General features: G+C 40.4%; 1 protein-coding gene across 8 annotated transcripts in view; it reads right to left on the bottom strand.

Moving 5' to 3' along the window:
- Positions 1–19988, bottom strand: part of PARP4 (poly(ADP-ribose) polymerase family member 4) — a 145925-nt gene that overhangs the window by 37366 nt on the left and 88571 nt on the right. For 7 of the 8 annotated variants that reach the window (XM_058547780.1, XM_058547787.1, XM_058547783.1 and 4 more), the window contains 9 exons: positions 15518–15713; positions 14057–14124; positions 13260–13447; positions 10628–10727; positions 8479–8649; positions 8118–8198; positions 6412–6492; positions 5220–5315; positions 4489–4611 (listed from right to left, as the gene is read on the bottom strand). In XM_058547780.1, the coding sequence (XP_058403763.1) occupies positions 4489–4611; positions 5220–5315; positions 6412–6492; positions 8118–8198; positions 8479–8649; positions 10628–10727; positions 13260–13447; positions 14057–14124; positions 15518–15713 (1104 nt within the window). The remainder of the gene's footprint in view (positions 1–4488; positions 4612–5219; positions 5316–6411; positions 6493–8117; positions 8199–8478; positions 8650–10627; positions 10728–13259; positions 13448–14056; positions 14125–15517; positions 15714–19988) is intronic. The other variant, XM_058547782.1, reaches the window with a different exon arrangement.

Raw genomic sequence — 19988 nt, 5'->3', positions numbered from 1 at the left:
GGGAAATAATATACGTGCAATGTTATTCACTGTAACACTGTTTGTTATAGACAGGAAATAAACTAAATGTCCATTAATAAAAGACTTGGATAAATAAATTCTAGTACATCCATATGATATAATGCTTTTCAGCCATAAAAATAAAGAAGCTGTTCTTTAATATATCTCCAAGGTGTAGATTAAAAACAATGTATAGCACAGTGTGTATAGTATATACACTGTACATAATATATACCTGTAAACAGATGGGAAAATTCATATTTAGCTCATATATATACATATGCTATTTCTGGAAAGATATCACAAGAAACCTGTAATAATGGATGCCTCTGGGGAGGAGAACTGAGTGAATGAATCCGTTGGGAAGGATTCACTGTCTCCCCTTTTGTACTGTTTGGATTTTGAACCACGTGACTATGTAAGAAAACATTTTACTAAATGAACAAAAATAAGCTCATACTTCCTAGCATGATTCTTCTATTTGCCAAAATTACTCACTTTCCTCTTCTTTCTCTTCAAGTTCACAATCTTTAATTATGTTTAACCATCATCATCTATTAAGGAACAATGAAGGTTCTCAAGAGAGAGAAATGCTGAAATAGAGTGCTCGAAGGGTTCTAATCTCAGTCAGACACTCAATTTGTTGCTAATAACAGTTAAAGTATTGATTTTTTAAGATAATTTACTTTAGGGGGCCAGCCTGGTGGCGTAGTGGTTAAGTTCGTGCATTCTGCTTCGGCAGCCCAGGGTTCGCCAGTTTGGATCCTAGGCGCAGACCTACTCACGGCTAATCAAGCCATGCTGAGGCAGCATCCCACATAGAAGAACTAGAAGGACCTACAACTAGGATATACAACTATGTATTGGGGCTTTGGGGAAAAAAAAAAGAGGAAGATTGGCAACAGATGTTAGTTCAGGGCCAGTCTTCCTCAAAAAAAAAAATAATTTACTTTAAAAATTAGATTAGAAGTTACTTTTATAAAATATCTGCCTCTTACTTGTTTTCAATATGCCTTCATGAGTGTGCAAGAAAGGAGTGGATTAGGGTGAGTGTATGAGGAATTATTCTTAAACCTAGGCATGCCCATGGGAGGGCGCTGAGCATGTGAACGTCACCCATCGTGTGTGCACTAGAACAGAAAAGGAGCTGAACGCCAAGCACGGTCTCATTAATAAATAAGAAAACTGAGACCCCTTAAGCTTAAGCAAGTCAGGCAGAGCCGAGGCAGATCCCAGATCGCCAGTGCTCTTCCAGTGATCTCTTGCTGCCTGTTACTGACCTGAACAGAAATAATTCCAAACAGAATTCGTTACTTGTCATATTTTGGTAAGTAAAATAAATCCCAAGGGAGAGTAACAGAAGCTTTAATATTTTTGCTAAATTAGAGGGTTCATTCAGAAAAATTATTGTAGCTGAAATAAAGATAAACTATCAAGTCATCAATTTAATTTGTAATTTTGTAATCTGTAGTTTTTCATTCTATAGGTTTGGATCTGGAAATATTAAAGTCCAAAGTATTTGCAAAATTAGTATGAAATAGTCTTTATTACACTATAGTAAAACCCAAATGAATTTAGAACCAATTTTGAAAATAAATTTAAAAATTTTATAAACAATACACATGCACGATGAAAAAATTAGAAAATACAGGTAGACACAAAGAAGAAAATAAAAATTACACAGAATTTCATATCCAATCTCTGTTTGACATATATCTCTCCAGATCATTTCTGTGTGTTTGACACATATTTAAAATAAATATATATTTTCAAGGACTCATTTTGACAATAAGGCTGTCTTGTTTCAAGGGCAACAGTTAATTATTAATTGTACATCTGATGTTTTTTCCAAAACTTTTTCACTCAAATGACTCCCTTGTGGGAGTAACAGAGGGAGGACAGTGTCACTGCCCCTCAGCTGGGTCCCTTTACCTTCCCTTAATAATCCCTAAGCCACATTCCCTAAAGTAGGACCTTGAAGTCCCAGAATGACAACTGTAGCCTCACACCGATGTTGTCAACACGTACGCTGCCTTTGTGTGAGGCCACTGGGCCACCCTGAATCTGGCTAAACTTACCAATGGGATCAGCATACATGCATCTCTTACTCTGACTGGACTCCCCCAAACACTGTTTGTGTGTTTTTAAAGTTTATTTATATTTTGAGTGGGCAATCCATTCCCATGGTATAAGATTCAAAATATACAAAAGGGTACACTGTAACAAATCAAGCATCCCTCGAAACCTCCTGGTCACCCACTATCCTCCCTGGAGACAAGCGCTCTTATCAGTTTCTAGGGTCTCTCTCCAGAGAGCGTAGACATACAGAAATTTTAAAATAAGAAAATGAACAAACAAGCAAATAAATTTACATTCTTTTATTTTTGTTTTTATATCAATAGTAGCATGTTATTCACACTGTTCTCCACCTTGCTTTTCTTGCTGAATATATCTTAGGGAATCTTCCCATCACAGCACATATAAAGCCACGTCATTCTATTTAAGAACTGCATAGATGTTGACAGACTGCCTTGTGTAGAGCATGCACTGACTTCCTGTCCCATCAGCTTGTGGGACAGTGCCTATTGCCAACACCCTTGCTAAGAATAATGATGGTTCACATAGACTGAATACCTGCCAAGAGCCAGCCATGCTCTAAAGGCCTCACATGTCTTAATTCCTTTACTTCTCACAACAACCCTTTGAGCAGGTTTTCTCACTGTCCCCATTTTAGAGCACAGAGGCTGGAGCACTGAGAGGGTGAGGCCAGGTAGCGAGTGACGTGGGGCTGGGACTCAGACCCAAGGAGTCTGGCCCCAGCACCTGTGTTCTCAACACTGTATTTCACTGACTTGCTTATCTTGATTATCTACCTTTTTTGATCTTTGCCAACCTGACAGATACAAGAATAGGATCTCATTGCAGTTTTAACTTGCATTTCTCTTAGCAACAATGAAATTGAGCTTCTTTTCCTATGTTTAAGAGCCATATTATTTCCTTATTTATGATCAAACCCTTTGCCTGTTTTTTGCTTGGATTACTCGTCTTTTTCTTAATTCATGGGAGTTCTTTATATAATAAGAAAATTAATCTGTCTCTGTTGCAAATATTTTTCCCAGTTCATCATTGTCTTTGGATTTTATCATATGCATAAATCTCTTTCAATTTTTGGAAACACCATCCAAAGACCTCCTTGATGTTAGCTTTTCAATACAGTCTTGGTTTCTCTATGCCTTGGCTCATTCCAGAAGAGGGGATGAGCTGGCTGGTTGTGCCATGGTCACTCCTCCAGTCCTGTCACTGCCCATCTGTGCTGTGGCGGCTACAACTTCTCTTCTAACAGGAACTATGTGACTCAGGAAGTGAACCCAGAAAGGGAGTGGAAACATGATTTTCTGAAGTTATTATCCTCCCCCCTTTTCTTTAAAGATAACTATAAGATAAAACAAAACAAAAATTCTGCATGAGGGATTTGAGGAAACACTTGCAGTTTCATTTTGTTGCTGTTGTCTTGTTATTTACCATCTTGAAACATACTAAACATGATTTCATGAGCAAAGCAAATGATATCTAATGTGTTTTTATATTCTTAAATTTATTTATTTAGTGTGTTTGTATGTGTGTGAGGATGATCAGCTCTGAGCTAACATCCATGCCAATCCTCTTTTTGCTGAGGAAGACTGGCCCTGGGCTAACATCTGTGCCCATCTTCCTCCCTTTTACATGGGACGCTGCCACAGCATGGCCTGACAAGCGGTGTGTCGGTGCGCGCCCGGGATCCGAACCCGGGCCTCCAGCAGCGGAGTGTGCGCACTTAACCACTACACCACGGGGCTGGCCCTGTTTTTATATTCTTAACTAACACAATGACTTTAAAATGGATCAAAGAAAATGAATGTTGCATATGTTATATTTTCCCAAAATTCCTCTCACAAATTTTTTCCCATAAGATGGTAAATTTCTAAATTTTGGCAATTTTACTTCTCTAACCTGGATACCTAAGAGTCTTATTAGCACTGTTTTGTTCCTTTGCTTTTGAATATGCCTTCCAATTTTTATTTAAGTCACTTTTCTCAATTTTTATTATGTTTCTGTCTATAAAGGCCACAGTATAAAGCACTATAACTTTAAGAAATATTGGTGGTGATTTTAGATTATTAGATAGGACTGTTATCACTACTTTCATGGCAAACCTATTATACTACTTAGAGTAAATGACTTTAGCTTCCTATATTGACAGTTTATCTGTTTAGGAATGAGGCACAACCACAGCTGTTCCCTTTCCACACTTGACAGCTACATTTATACATGGTGACTTTCTCAGTCATGTAACAGCATTTTTACAAATGTGCAAATACTTTCCATCATCAGGGAGACAATAGTTTCTTTACATACAAGTAACAAGGGTGCTATTTCAGCAAAGGGTTCCCCTCACCATCATAAAAGCATGAGAACACAATGTCAATGTATCTGGTAATGCACACTCACCTGTGTCACGCTGCTGTCTGGTCGCTCCTCCTGCCAACTCATGTATGGCAGAAAATCTACATCTTCTTTGGCAATAATTTCCAGGATATTTGGAATATTAGAAAAAGGTGATTCATTACCATCCTATATTAAATCACAATTAGGTAAAAACAAAACAGACATTATCAAATTAAATGATTAATATACAGTCTAAAGCCTTGTGAATGTTTGGTTTGGAATATGTTTGGGTGTCAGATTGGATTGTGTGTCCGAGGCCACAAGTGAGAAAGAGGCAGAGAAGAGAGACACGCTCAGCTGAATGGCTTCCTCTTCCTGAGCTCTTACTGGGTGTGGGCACTGCGCTAAGTGCCCTATGTGGATTCTCCACTTAAACTCATGAAAGAGAAAGGGCCTTTCAGGGGGTAAGAGAAGCCCAGGCCTTTCCTTTTCTATTTTTTGAGGGTCTTGGATTAATAAAAGATGAGAAATGCCAAAAATGTAACGTAATTGTAGTATATCTCAAAAGTATACATGTAACTAAGTAATAATTATAACATTAAAATTAATAACATAGTAACTCATGTAGAGGTGAGCCCTAATGCTGAGGCCCTTCGTGACCATCCTCCTGCGTCTCCCCTCCCCGCTCCTCACAAGCCATGGATGTGGATATTGCCAGTAACAGTCAGAGCAAGAGTAATTTTCTTAATATGTAAATATAAATAAAATAACCATGAACCAACAACAATACACACCCTTTTCTCAACTGCCACAAAGCTTGTAAATTGGGTTATGAGACCGTTTTCTTTACTGAGTTTAATAATCAGAGATTTTAAGACTTGCTTCTTCATCTAGGATAGAATAAAACAAATGAAATCACATCTTGTTTTATTTTCACTCTTTAGCTATGTATGACCAATTAAACAAGTGTTAAATAATCTAAAAAGGTGTTTTTCTATAAAAAATAAATCACTTTATAATTAGTATTTCATACTAAATATTGAATCAATGGCCCTGTCTAAACATCTTAAGTAGGTGAGTTGATATTCCTTACAAAAATGGGATCAACTGACTAGCTAAGTCCTAGAAAAAATAATTCATATTTATAGCTCTTTACAGTTTACAAAGAACTCTCCCTCTCCAGTGTGGTGAGCTTCCGCCTTCTTTGACTGATGGTCTGTGCCTACGTTAGAGATGAGGAATCCAAGTGGTTGGAGATGCGGAGGGACAAGTCAGGGCTGTTCGGTGGCAGGGCAGGTCTGCTGCCCTCATACATAAAAAGGGCCTTAAGCAAAACAGAACACAAGGCTGCTAACCCAAAGGGCGGCAAAGGTGAAGAGTGAAAGCACGATGCCATTTATCACGTGCTGGGACTGTCTGCCAGGGTACCAATGGCCCCACACGGCACGCTGGCACCTTTTTGGGGGGATGGCATTGAGTACTAATGCTCCTAACCTCAGTTAAGATCACAGCCCCAGAGGGACCAGCCGGGCCATCATGGTCCCCTGGTGAGTGGGACCTCCTGACAGGGGCCTCATTAGCTCAGCAAGGAGGGAGCAAGCTGGGCTTTGGCTCCACCGTGTATCCTTAGGCAGATCACCCACCCATCCTACACCTGGGCTTCATCACTAAAGTGGGAATACTAACACCTACAACACATGACATCTGAGGTGAGGTTTATTCCAGGCACCCAGTGAACATTCTCTGAGCCCTCCTCTGGCCTCTTTCTGATGGGTAAAATTATCACTGAATTCTCAGGAAACCACTGACATCTGTTCTTTCATTAATTCACTCAACAAACATTTACGGAGCACCCTGCACCCCAGGCACAGAAAACACAGCTACAACGATGAATGCCCCCGACACCACGTGCGTCCTCATCCAGCTAGCCTCAGTTTATATTCCCACGGATAAGTCAATTTAAGAAGGATCATGAAAAGAGTGAACCTCGTGCTTCGTTTCATTTTCGTGGAGAATGCCATCTTCATAATCTCTGATCAGAGCTCGTGCTGTCAGCTTGTGAATCATCTGTATTTAAGCAGCAAAGGAAAAAACATTCAAATGGCCTCTAATTAAAGTCTTACATAGGAAACCACTTTAAAAATTGAGGTATAATGTATGTAGAATGAAATTCACCTTTTTTAAGTGTACAGTTTGATGAGTTTTAATGAATGTATTCAGTGGTGGGACCACCACTGAATTAAGATACAGAGCAGTTCCTTCCCCTTCAAAACTCCCCTCTTGCCCCTTGCAGTCACCTCGAGCCCCCAGAAACCACTCACCTGTGTTTTATCTCATCTATGTTTTATCCCTACAGTTTCGCCTTTTCTATGAAAGGTCATTTTGCCAATTCAATTTATTTCAAAACCTTTATTCTTCTACTGTAGGAGTAGCCAGCTTTGTGCTGTGGTGCCACCATGAATGTGACCTCCACTCTGAGGGCAGGGGCGGAGAGAGGGCACTAGGAAGTGCAGGTGAAGGATTTCCTCCTTGTTCTCTCAGATGACTAAGAAACAGAAGTGATCTTCAACGGCAAGGTCTGCTTTCAATGATAATTCCAACTCTTAACTTTGTTACTGCTGAGGCCACAGTTCACAGAGGAAGCCCAACTATAAAGACAGTGACTTCATGGAAAATGACCTCTTCCCAGGTCAACTCCTTTTACTTTATTTGCCTCTTAGATTCAATTTTTAAAACAATATGGAGATTCCCTTAAGTTCTATACATAAATCAGCGGCAAGCAGTTATAATTATTGATTCAGTGCCAAAAAAGTAAGCCATATTTTATTTAAAAAAGCAAAAACCCAGAAATGTATGGGAAATGGTTTATCTGATTATACAAAGGCTCCTATGAATAGCAAGCTACATATTACAGCAGAGACAGGTTAGGAATTTTTCAGGTCTAACCATAGTAGATTCGGTACTTACACAAATACTACTAACATTTTGGTGATAATTCATTTGCTTTTAATCCAAAAGTAGAAAAAACAAACACATCCTCAATATTTGATATGTTTTACTCTTAGTCCAATAGTGTTTTTACTTAATATTTTAAAATAACATAGGTGGACTAGTGGCACTTAACTTTTATTGTCACGGACATCTTTGAGAACCTCCATAAAAAAAATGTTTTGTTTTTTTTTGTGAGGAAGATCAGCCCTGACCTAACATCCAATGCCAATCCTCCCCTTTTTGCTGAGGAAGACTGGCCCTGGGCTAACATCCGTGCCCGTCTTCCTCTACTTTATATGGGACGCCGCCACAGCATGGCTTGACAAGCGGTGCACCCAGGATCTGAACTTGCGAACCCTGGGCCGCTGAAGCAGAGCACGCACACCTAACTGCTGCACCACCGGGCCGGCCCCCCCTCCAAAAATACTTTTATGCATAAAATACCAAATTTAATTACAGTTATTCATACCCATTGATGCCCATATGGATACACCTAGACTTGTTTCCCAGATAAAGAACTGCTACATTAGAAACCGAAGGAAAGTGCCCTCATCTGTACAGATAACAATCCTCCGCACGTATCGTGCACTGAAATGTCAACACAGACGACAACGGAGGAATGACCAGGAGCTTATGTATGAAAATATAAACTTATTGTAACCATCCAACAGTGGGTCCATAGTTTAAGGTTTGAGTCTTACAGTTCCAGTTGTCTTCTGAAGTTCAGTAGTTGATACCATTGTAGAAAATTCTTTCTCTTGAATTAATGCACATAGAGTTGCCTGAAATGGGAAAAAAATTTCCTTATTAGCTTTTCTACTCCACAGTGTCTTAGTTAGTTTAACAGTGATTCTTTCAGCAATTTCCTCTCTCCTTTCAATGGAGTTAAAGGCTCTCCTGTGTCCCTGGTTAGCCACCCATTATGTTTCCAGAAGGAAAAATGTGCCAGCATATTATGATTTGGGGGAGAAGGAGAGGGAAGAAAAAAGAAAGAAAAGAAAAAATATTATTAGCAAAATATATTGCTCTTCCCACAGTACAACACACTGTGTGCCTCTTCACCTGTGTGCAATGAGGAATCAGCCCGTAGACGAGGAGCGGGTCACCGGGGAACAAGGACTGCACCTGCGCAGGGGCTTGCAGGGGCTCGGGTGCGGCGGGACGTAGCTGCTGCCATCTGACGGAGACAGAGTGGCAACTTGGAGAACGTAACCTCGTCATTTGGTCTTCTATCTATTAATAAAAGAGGAATAATTTCTCTTTCAATATTATATCCATAAAACAGTTACTTAACACTTAAATTTTACATTCTATCCTTTGGGATTTGTAGCTCTTTGGTTTTTTTTTTTTTTCCTCCTTCCTGCTCAGGGTACTTTTCCAAAAAGATTTTTTTTTTTTTTTTTGGTGAGGAAGATTAGCCCTGAGCTAACACCTGCTGCCAATCCTCCTCTTTTTGCTGAGGAAGATCGGCCCTGGGCTAACATCCGTGCCCATCTGCCTCTGCTTTATATGTGGGACGCCTGCCACAGCATGGCTTGAGAAGCAGCGCACAGGTCTGGGCCTGCAAACCCTGGGCTGCTGAAGCAGAGCACACGAACTTAACCACTATGCCACCAGGCTGGCCCCCAAAAAGAGTTTAAATAGAATTTTTAATAATAGCATTAGCACATAATTTAAATATACAAAAAAATCATAAAATTATTCCATTAGTTAATTACAACTTTGGCAAGGAGTACATTCCAGTTATAAAAATTAATCCCACAAAGGACTTGAATAGACATTTCTCCAAAGAAGACATCCAAATGGCCAACAGGTACATAAAAAGATGTTCAACATCACCAGTCATTAGGGAAATGCAAATCAAAACCCCAATGAGATACAGTTTCACATCCATTAGGATGGTTATTATAAAAAACAAAACAAAAAATGGAAAATAACAAGTGTTGGCAATGATGTGGAAAAATTGGAACCCTAGTACATTGCCGGTAGGAATGTGAAATGGTGCAGCCACTATGAACAACACTATGGCAGTTCCTAAAAAAAATAAACATAGAATTACCGTATGATCCAGCAATTCCACTTCTGGGTATATACCCAAAATAATTGAAATCAGGGTCTCGAACATATGCTTATATGCTAATACAGCAGCATAATTCACAATAACTAAAAGGGGGAAACAACCCAGATGTCTATCAACAAATGAACGGATAAACAAAATGTGGTATGTACATACAGTGAAATATTATTCAGCCTTTAAAAAGGAAGAAAATTCTGACACATGCTACAACATGAATAGACCTTGAAAACATTATGCCAAATGAAATAAGCCAGGCACAAAAGGACAAATATTGTAAGATTCCACTTACATGAGGTATCTATAAAGTAGTCAAATTCATAGAGACACAAAGTAGAATGGTGGTTACCAGGGGCTGGCGGGGAGGTGGAATGGGGAGTTGTTGTTTAATGAGTATAGAGCTTCTGTTTGGGAAGATGAAAAAGTTCTGGAGATGGATGGTGGTGATGGCTGCACAACAGTGTGAATGTACTTAATGCCACTGAATTGTATACTTAAAAATGGTTAAAATGGTAAATTTTATATATATTTTACCACAATAAAAAATGAATCCTAGGGGCCGGCCCCGTGGCTTAGCGGTTAAGTGTGTGTGCTACGCTACTGGCGGCCCGGGTTCGGATCCCGGGCACGCGCTGATGCACCGCTTGTCTGGCCATGCTGAGGCGGCGTCCCACATACGGCAATTAGAGGGATATGCAACTATGACATACAACTGTCTACCGGGGCTTTGGGGAAAAAAAGAAGGAGGATTGGCAATAGAGGTTAGCTCAGGGCCAGTCTTCCTCAGCAAAAAGAGGAGGATTGGCATGATGTTAGCTCAGGGCTGATCTTCCCCCCCCCAAAAAAAATAAAGAATCCTAGCAAAACATGTGTAATACTTCACTTTCAAAAATCAATCCATGACACTTTATAAAGCAGAAATCAAACTGTTAGCTAGGAGAATGACCCAATTAAGTATTGACTGTGTTTAGGCAGTAAGTGTGTACTAAGGGCAGGGCCACCTTTGGTGCCTTTTGCCTCTTTCTAGCTCCCCTTTCCATTAATGAAAACTGAGAAGTTACTATCACTAGATTTGTAAGAAGATAATATTTCCACATGTAAATATAAGACTAGAAATAAGATGTTTGAGAAACATACCTGTTTTTTCCAACTGTGTTTGGATTTTGAGTTAAAATATTCAAATACTCCAGCACCACAGTGGGACAAAGTCCTTAAGATGTGACGATTTGCTGTGGAACTGATCACATTTCACATTTTAATTTTCAAAAAATTTTGGAAACATTTTTGAAGCACATGTAGTTAACAATGGTGACACAGCTTGAAACTCAATAAAAGAGACATTTACATGCAGAAGAATTTACTCTTCTGTAGCTGAGGTTAAAGAGATAAAACTTATGACAGAGTATCAAACATCTGAAGGTTTGGGTAATTTAAGCTCCCACATATCAGAGGACTTATTCTCTTTCACAATAGATAAAAGCAGAAATTCTTGACTTCTGATTGACCAAAGGAAGGAGTGGATGATTCTGAAAAACCCCAAAACGTATCAGAACGCTGATAGATATCAACCTACTTTCAATGAATGTCTAAGTTACCCACATCTGATCCCAAAGACTGAGAAATGGAAAGAGTTACTAAAGTCTACACCTTAAAATGTGATACACATCTAGAGAGCAAAAGAGATAAGGCAGTAACTCTCATTCTAGCAAGGTAATCTTTGATATGTCCTTTTATAATTTCAAATGACAATGTCCTTTTATAATTTCTCTCAATAATAATTCTATAACTATCAAGAATGCCTTTCTTAGAGAGGTTTCTCCTAAAATATTAAAGAAATGATCAATTAATTTTCAGAAAAAGAGCTTAAGAAAGTTATTTCTGAAACATTCTTTAGCCTATTGATAAAGAATGGATTTGTCTTTCCTTCTGAAAATTAGTTGGCGGTGATTACAACCCTGATTAGAAAATCTTTAAGTCAAGTTTATTTGTATTTTATAGATTTCATCAGTTAGTGAGGCTGCTTGGAATCTCTTTTGTGCTCCTGTGGTGTGGACCTCAAGGACGACTTGTTACGACAAGCAGGTTGAGCAGTTTCTACTCCTGGAGAACTCACAACATCTTGCTAGAGTTTGTGAACACAAATGAGTGTGTATGTGTAAAACAGAAACATTTAGAAAGATCCTAAAAACTTGACAGATTATCAGTAACAATTCCAGCTCCCTCAGGCTGGGTTGTGTCAAAGCAAAGTCACCACCCAAAGGAGGCTTGTGCCCGCCACCCCAGTCACTCCCATCACAGCACCCCTATTTTTTCCTTCAAAGCACTTAGGAAAACCCATCTCCCCTTTGAGCTTACTGGACTGCTTGCTGTCTGTCTCCCCACAGACAGAGCTGCAGCCTAGTGCCAAGCAGTGTCTGTCCCATGATAGGTCCTCAGCACAGAAGGAATCAACAGGGGACATGCCTTCTGTGCTGAGGTGTGTGAGCCCAGACCAGAACAGCAGGCCCAACACGCAGTGGAGGGAGCAGGGAGGTAGTGCTGTAACCAGGAAGATGGAATAGGGCACTGACTCAGGTAGGGAGGGGACACATCCCCGCAGCAGGTTAGGGCCAGCCACCCCGTGTCTATAGGTGTGAGTTATCAGGTAAAGTCCTGTTAGGAACAATTTCTAGGGGAGTCTGCTGTGGGTTGGATAAATTCCCTGGTTGGTCTGTGATGCCCTGTTAAGCCTCAGATTACAGAGAACAGGACTAGCATTTGTGACTGAGGAGGGCAGAGAGAAGAAAAGAGCCCTCTGGGCAGGCAGGTGTAGCCTGGGTACAGCAGGGAGGGCCATCAAAGGGTGTCGAGGGTCCCAGCCCCTGGAGCTCACACTGAGGCTTGAGGAGGCCCACAGCGCAGGACAGCACGTCAGCCCCAGGGAACACAAACACCCCACCCCCATCAACATGCTGAGGGAGCATCCTGCTCTGTGCGCTGCCTCAGAACAGGAAGGCCTGGTGATCACTGCCAGGATGGGGACTGTACGGGGCGAGCACAGGGAGACGGGGGGCAGGCATGCTCTGTGCAAACACCGGTTTGGCCCCTTCTGTGCGGTGTTTTCCTTATATTTACACCATATACCTTAGTTCAATCCAAAAAAGCTAACTATAATTGGGGAGGGAGTTAATTCCAACAGTCATGGGGTTTTAGCCTCCCTAGAGAAAGATTCCATGTACATTACAGGGTTTAAAAATGCAGATGCTCACAGCAACCAGAAAGGTGTTGTGAAGGAGCAGAGCACCTGGGTGGGGGTCCCCCAGAGCAGCAGGAGCTCCTCGGCCCCAGTCAAAAACAGCCAAAGGAGGGTTGTGCCTGGCCCTGACAGATCTTCAGGCATCTCAGGATAGGCTGGAAATTTGGATTTTTACGCAAAGTAATAATATCTAACATCAATTCGGCTCTGTTCTAAGTGCTTCTGTATATGAGCTCATTTAATCCTCAGAGCAAGCCTATTAAACCTATGACATTTTCATTATCATCTTCATTTTATAGACAAGAGGTTAAGCAACATGGTTAAGGTCATGGCTACTAAGTGGCCCACTCAGGTTTTGAGACCCAGGCAGTCTGGCCAGAGCCTGAGCTCCGCATCTCTGTGCTCAACAGCTTCCGCATGCTAGTGCCAAGTTCACAGCTCCCAAAAAGCCTGTGCAGGCCACTAAACAGCCTACTCGCAGGCTGCCTTTCCCCCGTGGTCTTCACTGTGTGGCCAGACCTCAGACCCACTTACCCAACACCACAGGAGAATAGTCTGGTGTGCTGGGCATTTCTCCTTACAAGCTGCAACGTCAGGCTCTCATTCTGGAGGTGCCCATCAGATATAAGGAGAATGTTCCGTAACCCTTGAGAAGGGTACAGTAAATTTAAATAGCGGAGTGTTTTCCAGAAGTCTGTATTTCCCATGGTAGGTGAAGCAGACTGGAGGAAATGAAGCAAAATTAACAAAAAGGTTACTCCTTTTTGGGTATATTAATAATTTACTGTAATCATTTACTAAAGCACATCTCTTAATGAAGGTTTAGAGATATCGTCATTGAAAATATATTTTTTCCTAATTATACATTTGTGAAACAACTATGCTTATATCCTTTTAGTTTACTTAATGTCACACAGTAACTATAATATTATCACTTGGCACTTATTTGATTTTATATGGTTTTCAAAGAACTATTACATCAAAACTCCTGGGTTTGCCATCCTGGACTGAGGTGGCAACTGGTCATTCTCAGCTCAGTCCATTTTAAGAAAAGAAAAAAAGGGACAGAAGAAAACATTCTAAAACTGCTAATGCTGGTTGTATTTGGGGGTGGAGCTATGGGTAATTTTTTTCTTTCTACCCTTTTTAATTTCCAATTTTTCTTTAATGAGTTCATATTGCTCTTCTTAGTGAAATAAAAGAGCCCACCAACATATAAAAACTGAAGGACTACGGGTATCTGATGGTGGTCTTGGAAGGAATAAGTCCTGGACGGTTCCACTAAAACTTGATAGAAGACACAGGAGATGAAGGAAGGTTCTTTTACTCACCATAATGAACTCTGTTGGCATATTATTGCTTGTGATGTACTTAGGATACGAAAATAACTCCGTATAACCTGTGTAATAAAATTGGTATGAGGTGATGCTATTAAATATTCACTTTATTGACCACTAACAAACAATAATGTTTGATAACCTTAACATAAAAATTCACCACAGTATTCCTTTAAGTAATAAATACTAGTGCATTCAAACTATGCACTTCACTGTGCAAAATGTTCTGAGTAAAATTACATTCTAGACCTCTGTTCTGTAGCAGATTGCTTATGCTAAGTAAGATGCGGGGCGTAGCAATCTCACAGGCAGCCTGGCCAGGGAGGGACACATGCTCCTTCCTCACTCCCCAGGCTTGTGTGACCTCTGCCCCCAGCAGCAGCAGCAGACCCTGGCTCCTTCGTAAAGGGGATGAGCCTTCTGCTGAATGGCACAGAAGAGAGAAATCAATAGGACATGATTGTCACCTCACTCCCCTCTGTGCTCCTTCTCTCATCCCTAACGTGCCTTCTTTTGGTGGCCGAGATATCCCCCTGGGCCCGTGCCTGGAGGATGGCATTCCTTTTCTTCTAATAGGGCAGATCTGATGCTTCCTGACACCATTCCTTACATATTTTCCACTACCATGCTGATTTCAAATGTTCTGTCCATATCCTTGGGACCCTCATACTCGTCAGACCAAGGGTCTTGCATTTGATTCAGCTGCTAATAACATTTGTTGTTGTTACTGCCATCGAGTTGATTCTAGCTCCTAGTGACCCTGTGTACAGCAGAGTGGAACCTGGTCCGGTCTTTTTTGCAGTGCTCTGCTGCTATTCACTGGGTTTTCATGGCCAATTTTTTGGAAGTAGGTGGCAAGGTCCTTCTTCCGAGTCTGTCTAGTCTGGAAGCTCCACTGAAACCTGTCCACCATGGGTGACCCTGCTGGTATTTGAATTCCAGGTAGCAGTTTTCAGCATCACAGCAGCAAGCAGCTGTCACAGTATGACAACTGACAGACGGGTGGTGTGGTTTTCTGACCAGGAAACAAACCCAGGCTGCGATGGTGACAGTGCTGGATCTTAACCACTAGACCACCAGGGCTGGTAATAAAAATAGTAATGTTTATATAGCACTCACTATGTCATAGCACTGTTTTAAATCCTTTATATACATTAGTTCAATCCTCACAACAACACTACAAGGTAGGGACTATTACCCTCATATTACAGATGAGGAAACTGAGGCATGAAAAATTCAAGTAACTTGCCCAAGGTGACACCTAGAGCTAGTAACTGGTACAGTCGGAATCTGAACCCAGGGGTCTGGCTCCAGAGTTCTTGTTCTTGAACTCCATGCTGTGCTACCTCTTACTCCACAGACGAGGTCGGGCTCCCAGCAGCCATCAGCTCTACTCCTGAGTGTGTTCACACTGAGGAGGAAGCACACTTTAGACTGGGGCCCAAGAGCACTCACCTGTGCCAAACCTGACAATGTTGATCTTTTGCTTCTTACCCACCAAGGACAGTGCATATAAGGCAATTTGCTTGGCTTGCAAAAATGTCACACTTTCCATGGAATTGGAGCAATCAAGACAAATAATCACTTCACTCTTCTCCGCTAGGTCAGGGCGGGCAATATCAAGATCTGGTTGAAAAACAAGCATGCAGGCCTAAAAGGAGAAAAACGGTGTGGACTGGCGCTTCTCAGGACTTAAACTGGGCTGGCTTGTTTATATTGGTCTACTTTACCAAGAGACCACAAGATTTCGATCCAAAAACCCACAGTCTTTCTAAATGATGGACACATAATTGGGACAGAGTAACAGAGAATAAAAAGCAGCCCACTACAAACTGATGGAAACCCCCTGGGCTCAAGCCCACTTCTCACTGGATCTCAGACTCATGGGAATCAGCCACTTGCCAGTGAGAATGGCTGGCAAAATATCCTATAAATCTTAATTAAAGGAGAGAGATAGATATGTGCGTGTGTTTCATTTAAAGCATACCCAAGGTACAAAAATCCATGTTTACAGAAAAGATGAATTAAAATGTGCTTTTTCCTGTTACTAAAGAGGTCCATCAATTTACCATGCTCTTTTAAATACCATGCTCACCTGTGGCTTTTTTTTTTTTTTGTATTGATGTTTTAATAGTTTTTAACATTGTGAAATTTTGGGTTGTACATTTTTGTTTGTCCATCACCATATATATGTCTCCCTTCACCCCTTGTGCCTACTCCCCACCCCCACTGCCCCTGGTAACCACAATACAGTTTTCTCTGTCCATGTGTTGGTTTATATTCCACATATGAGTGGGATCATACAGCGTTTGTCTTTCTCCTTCTGGCTTACTTCACTTAACATAATACCCTCTAGGCCCATCCATGTTGTTGCAAATGGGACAATTTTGTCTTCTTTTATGGCTGAGTAGTATTCCATTGTATATAGATATACCACATTTTCTTGATCCAATCATCAGTCGAGGGACACTTAGGTTGCTTCCACTTCTTGGCTATGGTGAATAATGCTGCAGTGAACATAGGGGTGCATAAGCCTCTTTGGATGGTTGATTTCAGGTTCGTTGGATAGATTCCCAGTAGTGGGATGGCTGGGTCATAGGGCATCTCTATTTGTAATTCTTTGAGGAATCTCCATACCGTTTTCCATAGAGGCTGCACCAGTTTGCATTCCCACCAGCTGTGTATGAGGGTTCCTGTTTCTCCACATCCTCTCCAACACTTATTTTTTGTCTTGGTGATTATAGCCATTCTAACGGGCGTGAGGTGATATCTTAGTGTTGTTTTGATTTGCATTTCCCTGATGATTAGTGATGTTGAACATCTTTTCATGTGCTTATTGGCCATCTGTATATCTTCTTTGGAGAAGTGTCTGTTCATTTCCTCTGCACATTTTTTGATAGGGTTGTTTGTTTTTTTGTTGTTCAGTTGTGTGAGTTCTTTATATATTATGGAGATCAACCCCTTGTCACATATATGTTTTGCAAATATTCTCTCCCAGCTGGTGGGTTGTCTGTTCATCTTGATTCTGGTTTCGTTTGTCTTGTAGAAGCTCTTTAATCTGATGACGTCCCACTTGTTTATTTTTTCTTTAGTTTCCCTAGTCTGGGTAGGCACATCATCCGAAAAGATTCCTTTATGACCAATGTCAAATAGTGTGTTGCCTATATTTTCTTCTATGACTTTTATAGTTTCAGGTCTCACCTTCAGGTCTTTGATCCATTTTGAGTTAATTTTTGTGAATGGCGATAGCAGAAGGTCCACTTTCATTCTTTTGCATGTGGCTGTCCAGTTTTCCCAACACCATTTATTGAAGAGACTTTCCTTTCTCCATTGTATGTTCTTAGCTCCTTTGTCGAAAATTAGCTGTCCATATATGTGTGGTTTTATTTCTGGGCTTTCAATTCTGTCCCATTGATCTGTGTGTCTGTTTTTCACCTGTGGCTTTGGAAAGATGATTTGGTTTATATACAACTAATATTTCGGTCATCCCTCTAAGGTACAAAGCAGGATATACATATAGCTAGGATTTTCAGAATTTGGCATAAATGTGTAATTTTTATTGGAAAAGATTTACTTGTAAAATTGGAAAACTTTCTAGTCAGGTAAAATAATATTATAAAAACAGAAAGAATAAGATTTACTTAACAATGAAATGGCCTATGGGAGTTCAAATAAAAAGTAGAATGTCAGAGCTGGAGTTTCCAATGTCCAGGCCATAAACCCCCGAGAGGTCCAGAGTTCATACAGAATGACCACCAGAAAATTCATATGGTATCAAAGTTCTCTGCAGAACCAATAAACAATATGCCTTTCTCTCACATATATGCACACACTATTCTAAAAGGAATAGAGAGGCTATTGGGATTACTAAAATATGCATACTTTTATTTTATTAGTCAACCAATACTTAAAGTGTAACTACTATCATATGTTTCAGTTTTAAAAAACGTTTCCCCAGCTTTATTGAGATATTGATATAGAACATTGTGTAAGTTTAAGGTGTACAACGTGATGCTTTGAAAACATGTATATATTGTGAAATGATTACCACGATAAGGTTAGCATATCCATCACCTCACATAACTACTATTTTTTTTTGTAGTGAGAACATTTAAGATTTACTCTCCTAGTAACTTTCAAGTATATAATACAGTATTGTTAACTATAGTCACCATGCTGTATATTGGATTCCCCAGAAATTATTCATCTGATAACTGGAGGTTAGTACCCTTTAACCCACATCTCCCCATTTCTAACCCTTCACCCTCAGCCCCTGGCAACCAACATTCCACTCTGTTTCTATGAGCTAGGCTTTTTTTAGGTGCCACATATAAGTGAGATCATACAGTATTTGTCTTTCTGTCTGACTTATTTTACTTAGCATAATATTCTCAAGGTCCATCCATGTTGTTGCAAATGGCAGGATTTCCTTCTTCATTATGGCTGAATAATATTCCATTATGTGTGTATGTATGTGTATACATGTATATATGTACAATCTCATTTTCTTTATCCATTCATCCATCAATGGACACTTAAGGTTGTTTCCATGTCTTGATTATTGTGAATAATGCTGTAATGAACATTGGGGTGCAGATATCTCTTTGAGATAGTGATTTCATTTCGTTTGGATATATACACAGAAGTGGGATTGCTGGATCATATGGTAGTTCTATTTTAGTTTTTTGAGAATCCTGCATATGTTTTTCATAGTGGCTGTACCAATTTACACTCCACCAACAATGCACAAGGGTTCCCTTTTCTCCACATCCTCGCCAACACTTGTTATCTCTTGTCTTTTTGATAACAGCCATTCTAACCAGGTGTGAGGTGATATCTCATTGAGGTTTTGATTTGCATTTCCCTGATGATGAGCGATGTTGAGCATCTTTTCATGTACCTGTTGCCCATTTGTATGTCTTTTTTGGGAAAATTTCTATTTAGGTCTTATGTACATTTTTAAATCAAATTACAGTCATGTGCTGCATAACGACGTTTTGGTCAACAATGGACCACATATTCAACAGTGGTCCCATAAGATTAGTAGCATATAGCCTTGGTGTGGTAGGCTATACCACCTAGGTTTGCGTAAGTACACTCTATGATGTTCACACAATGACGAAATCACCTAACGACACATTTCTCAGAATATATCCCCATTGTTAAGTGACGCGTGACTGTGTTAGTATTTTTGCTATTGAGTTGTATGAGTTCCTTATTATCCAATATTTTGGATATTAAACTCTTATCTGATATATGCTTTGTAAATATTTTCTCTCACTCCAAAGGTTGCTTCTTTATTTTGTTGATTGTTTCTTTTGCTGTGCAAAAGTTTTTTAGTTTGATGTAGTCCCACTTATTAATTTTGGCTTTTGTTGATTGTGCTTTTAGCATCATATCCAAAAAATTGTTGCCAAGACCAACCACGGAGCTTTTTTTTCTTTTTAGGTGAGGAGGATTAGCCCTGAGCTAACATCTGTTGCCAGTCCTCCTCTTTTTGCTGAGGAAGACTGGCCCTGGGCTAACATCCGTGCCCATCTCCCTCTACTTTATATGTGGGACGCCGCCACAGCATGGCTTGATCAGTGGTGTGTAGGTCCACGCCCGGGATCTGAACCTGCGAACCCCAGGCCACTGAAGCAGAGCACCCAAACTTAATCACTAGGCCACTGGGCCAGCACCTCAAGGAGCTTTTTACCTATGTTTTCTTCTAGGAGTTTTTTTTTTTTTTTTGTGAGGAAGACCGGCTCTGAGCTAACATCTATTGCTAATCCTGCTCCTTTTTTTTTTTCCCCAAAGCCCCAGTAGATAGTTGTATGTCATAGTTGCACATCCTTCTAGTTGCTGTATGTGGAACGTGGCCTCAGCATGGCCGGACAAGCGGTGCGTCGGTGTGCGCCCAGGATCCAAACCCGGGCCGCCAGTA

Source organism: Diceros bicornis, chromosome 9 (assembly GCF_020826845.1).
Source record: "Diceros bicornis minor isolate mBicDic1 chromosome 9, mDicBic1.mat.cur, whole genome shotgun sequence".
NCBI lineage: Eukaryota > Metazoa > Chordata > Mammalia > Perissodactyla > Rhinocerotidae > Diceros > Diceros bicornis.
This window is presented reverse-complemented; position numbering and strand designations above follow the sequence as displayed.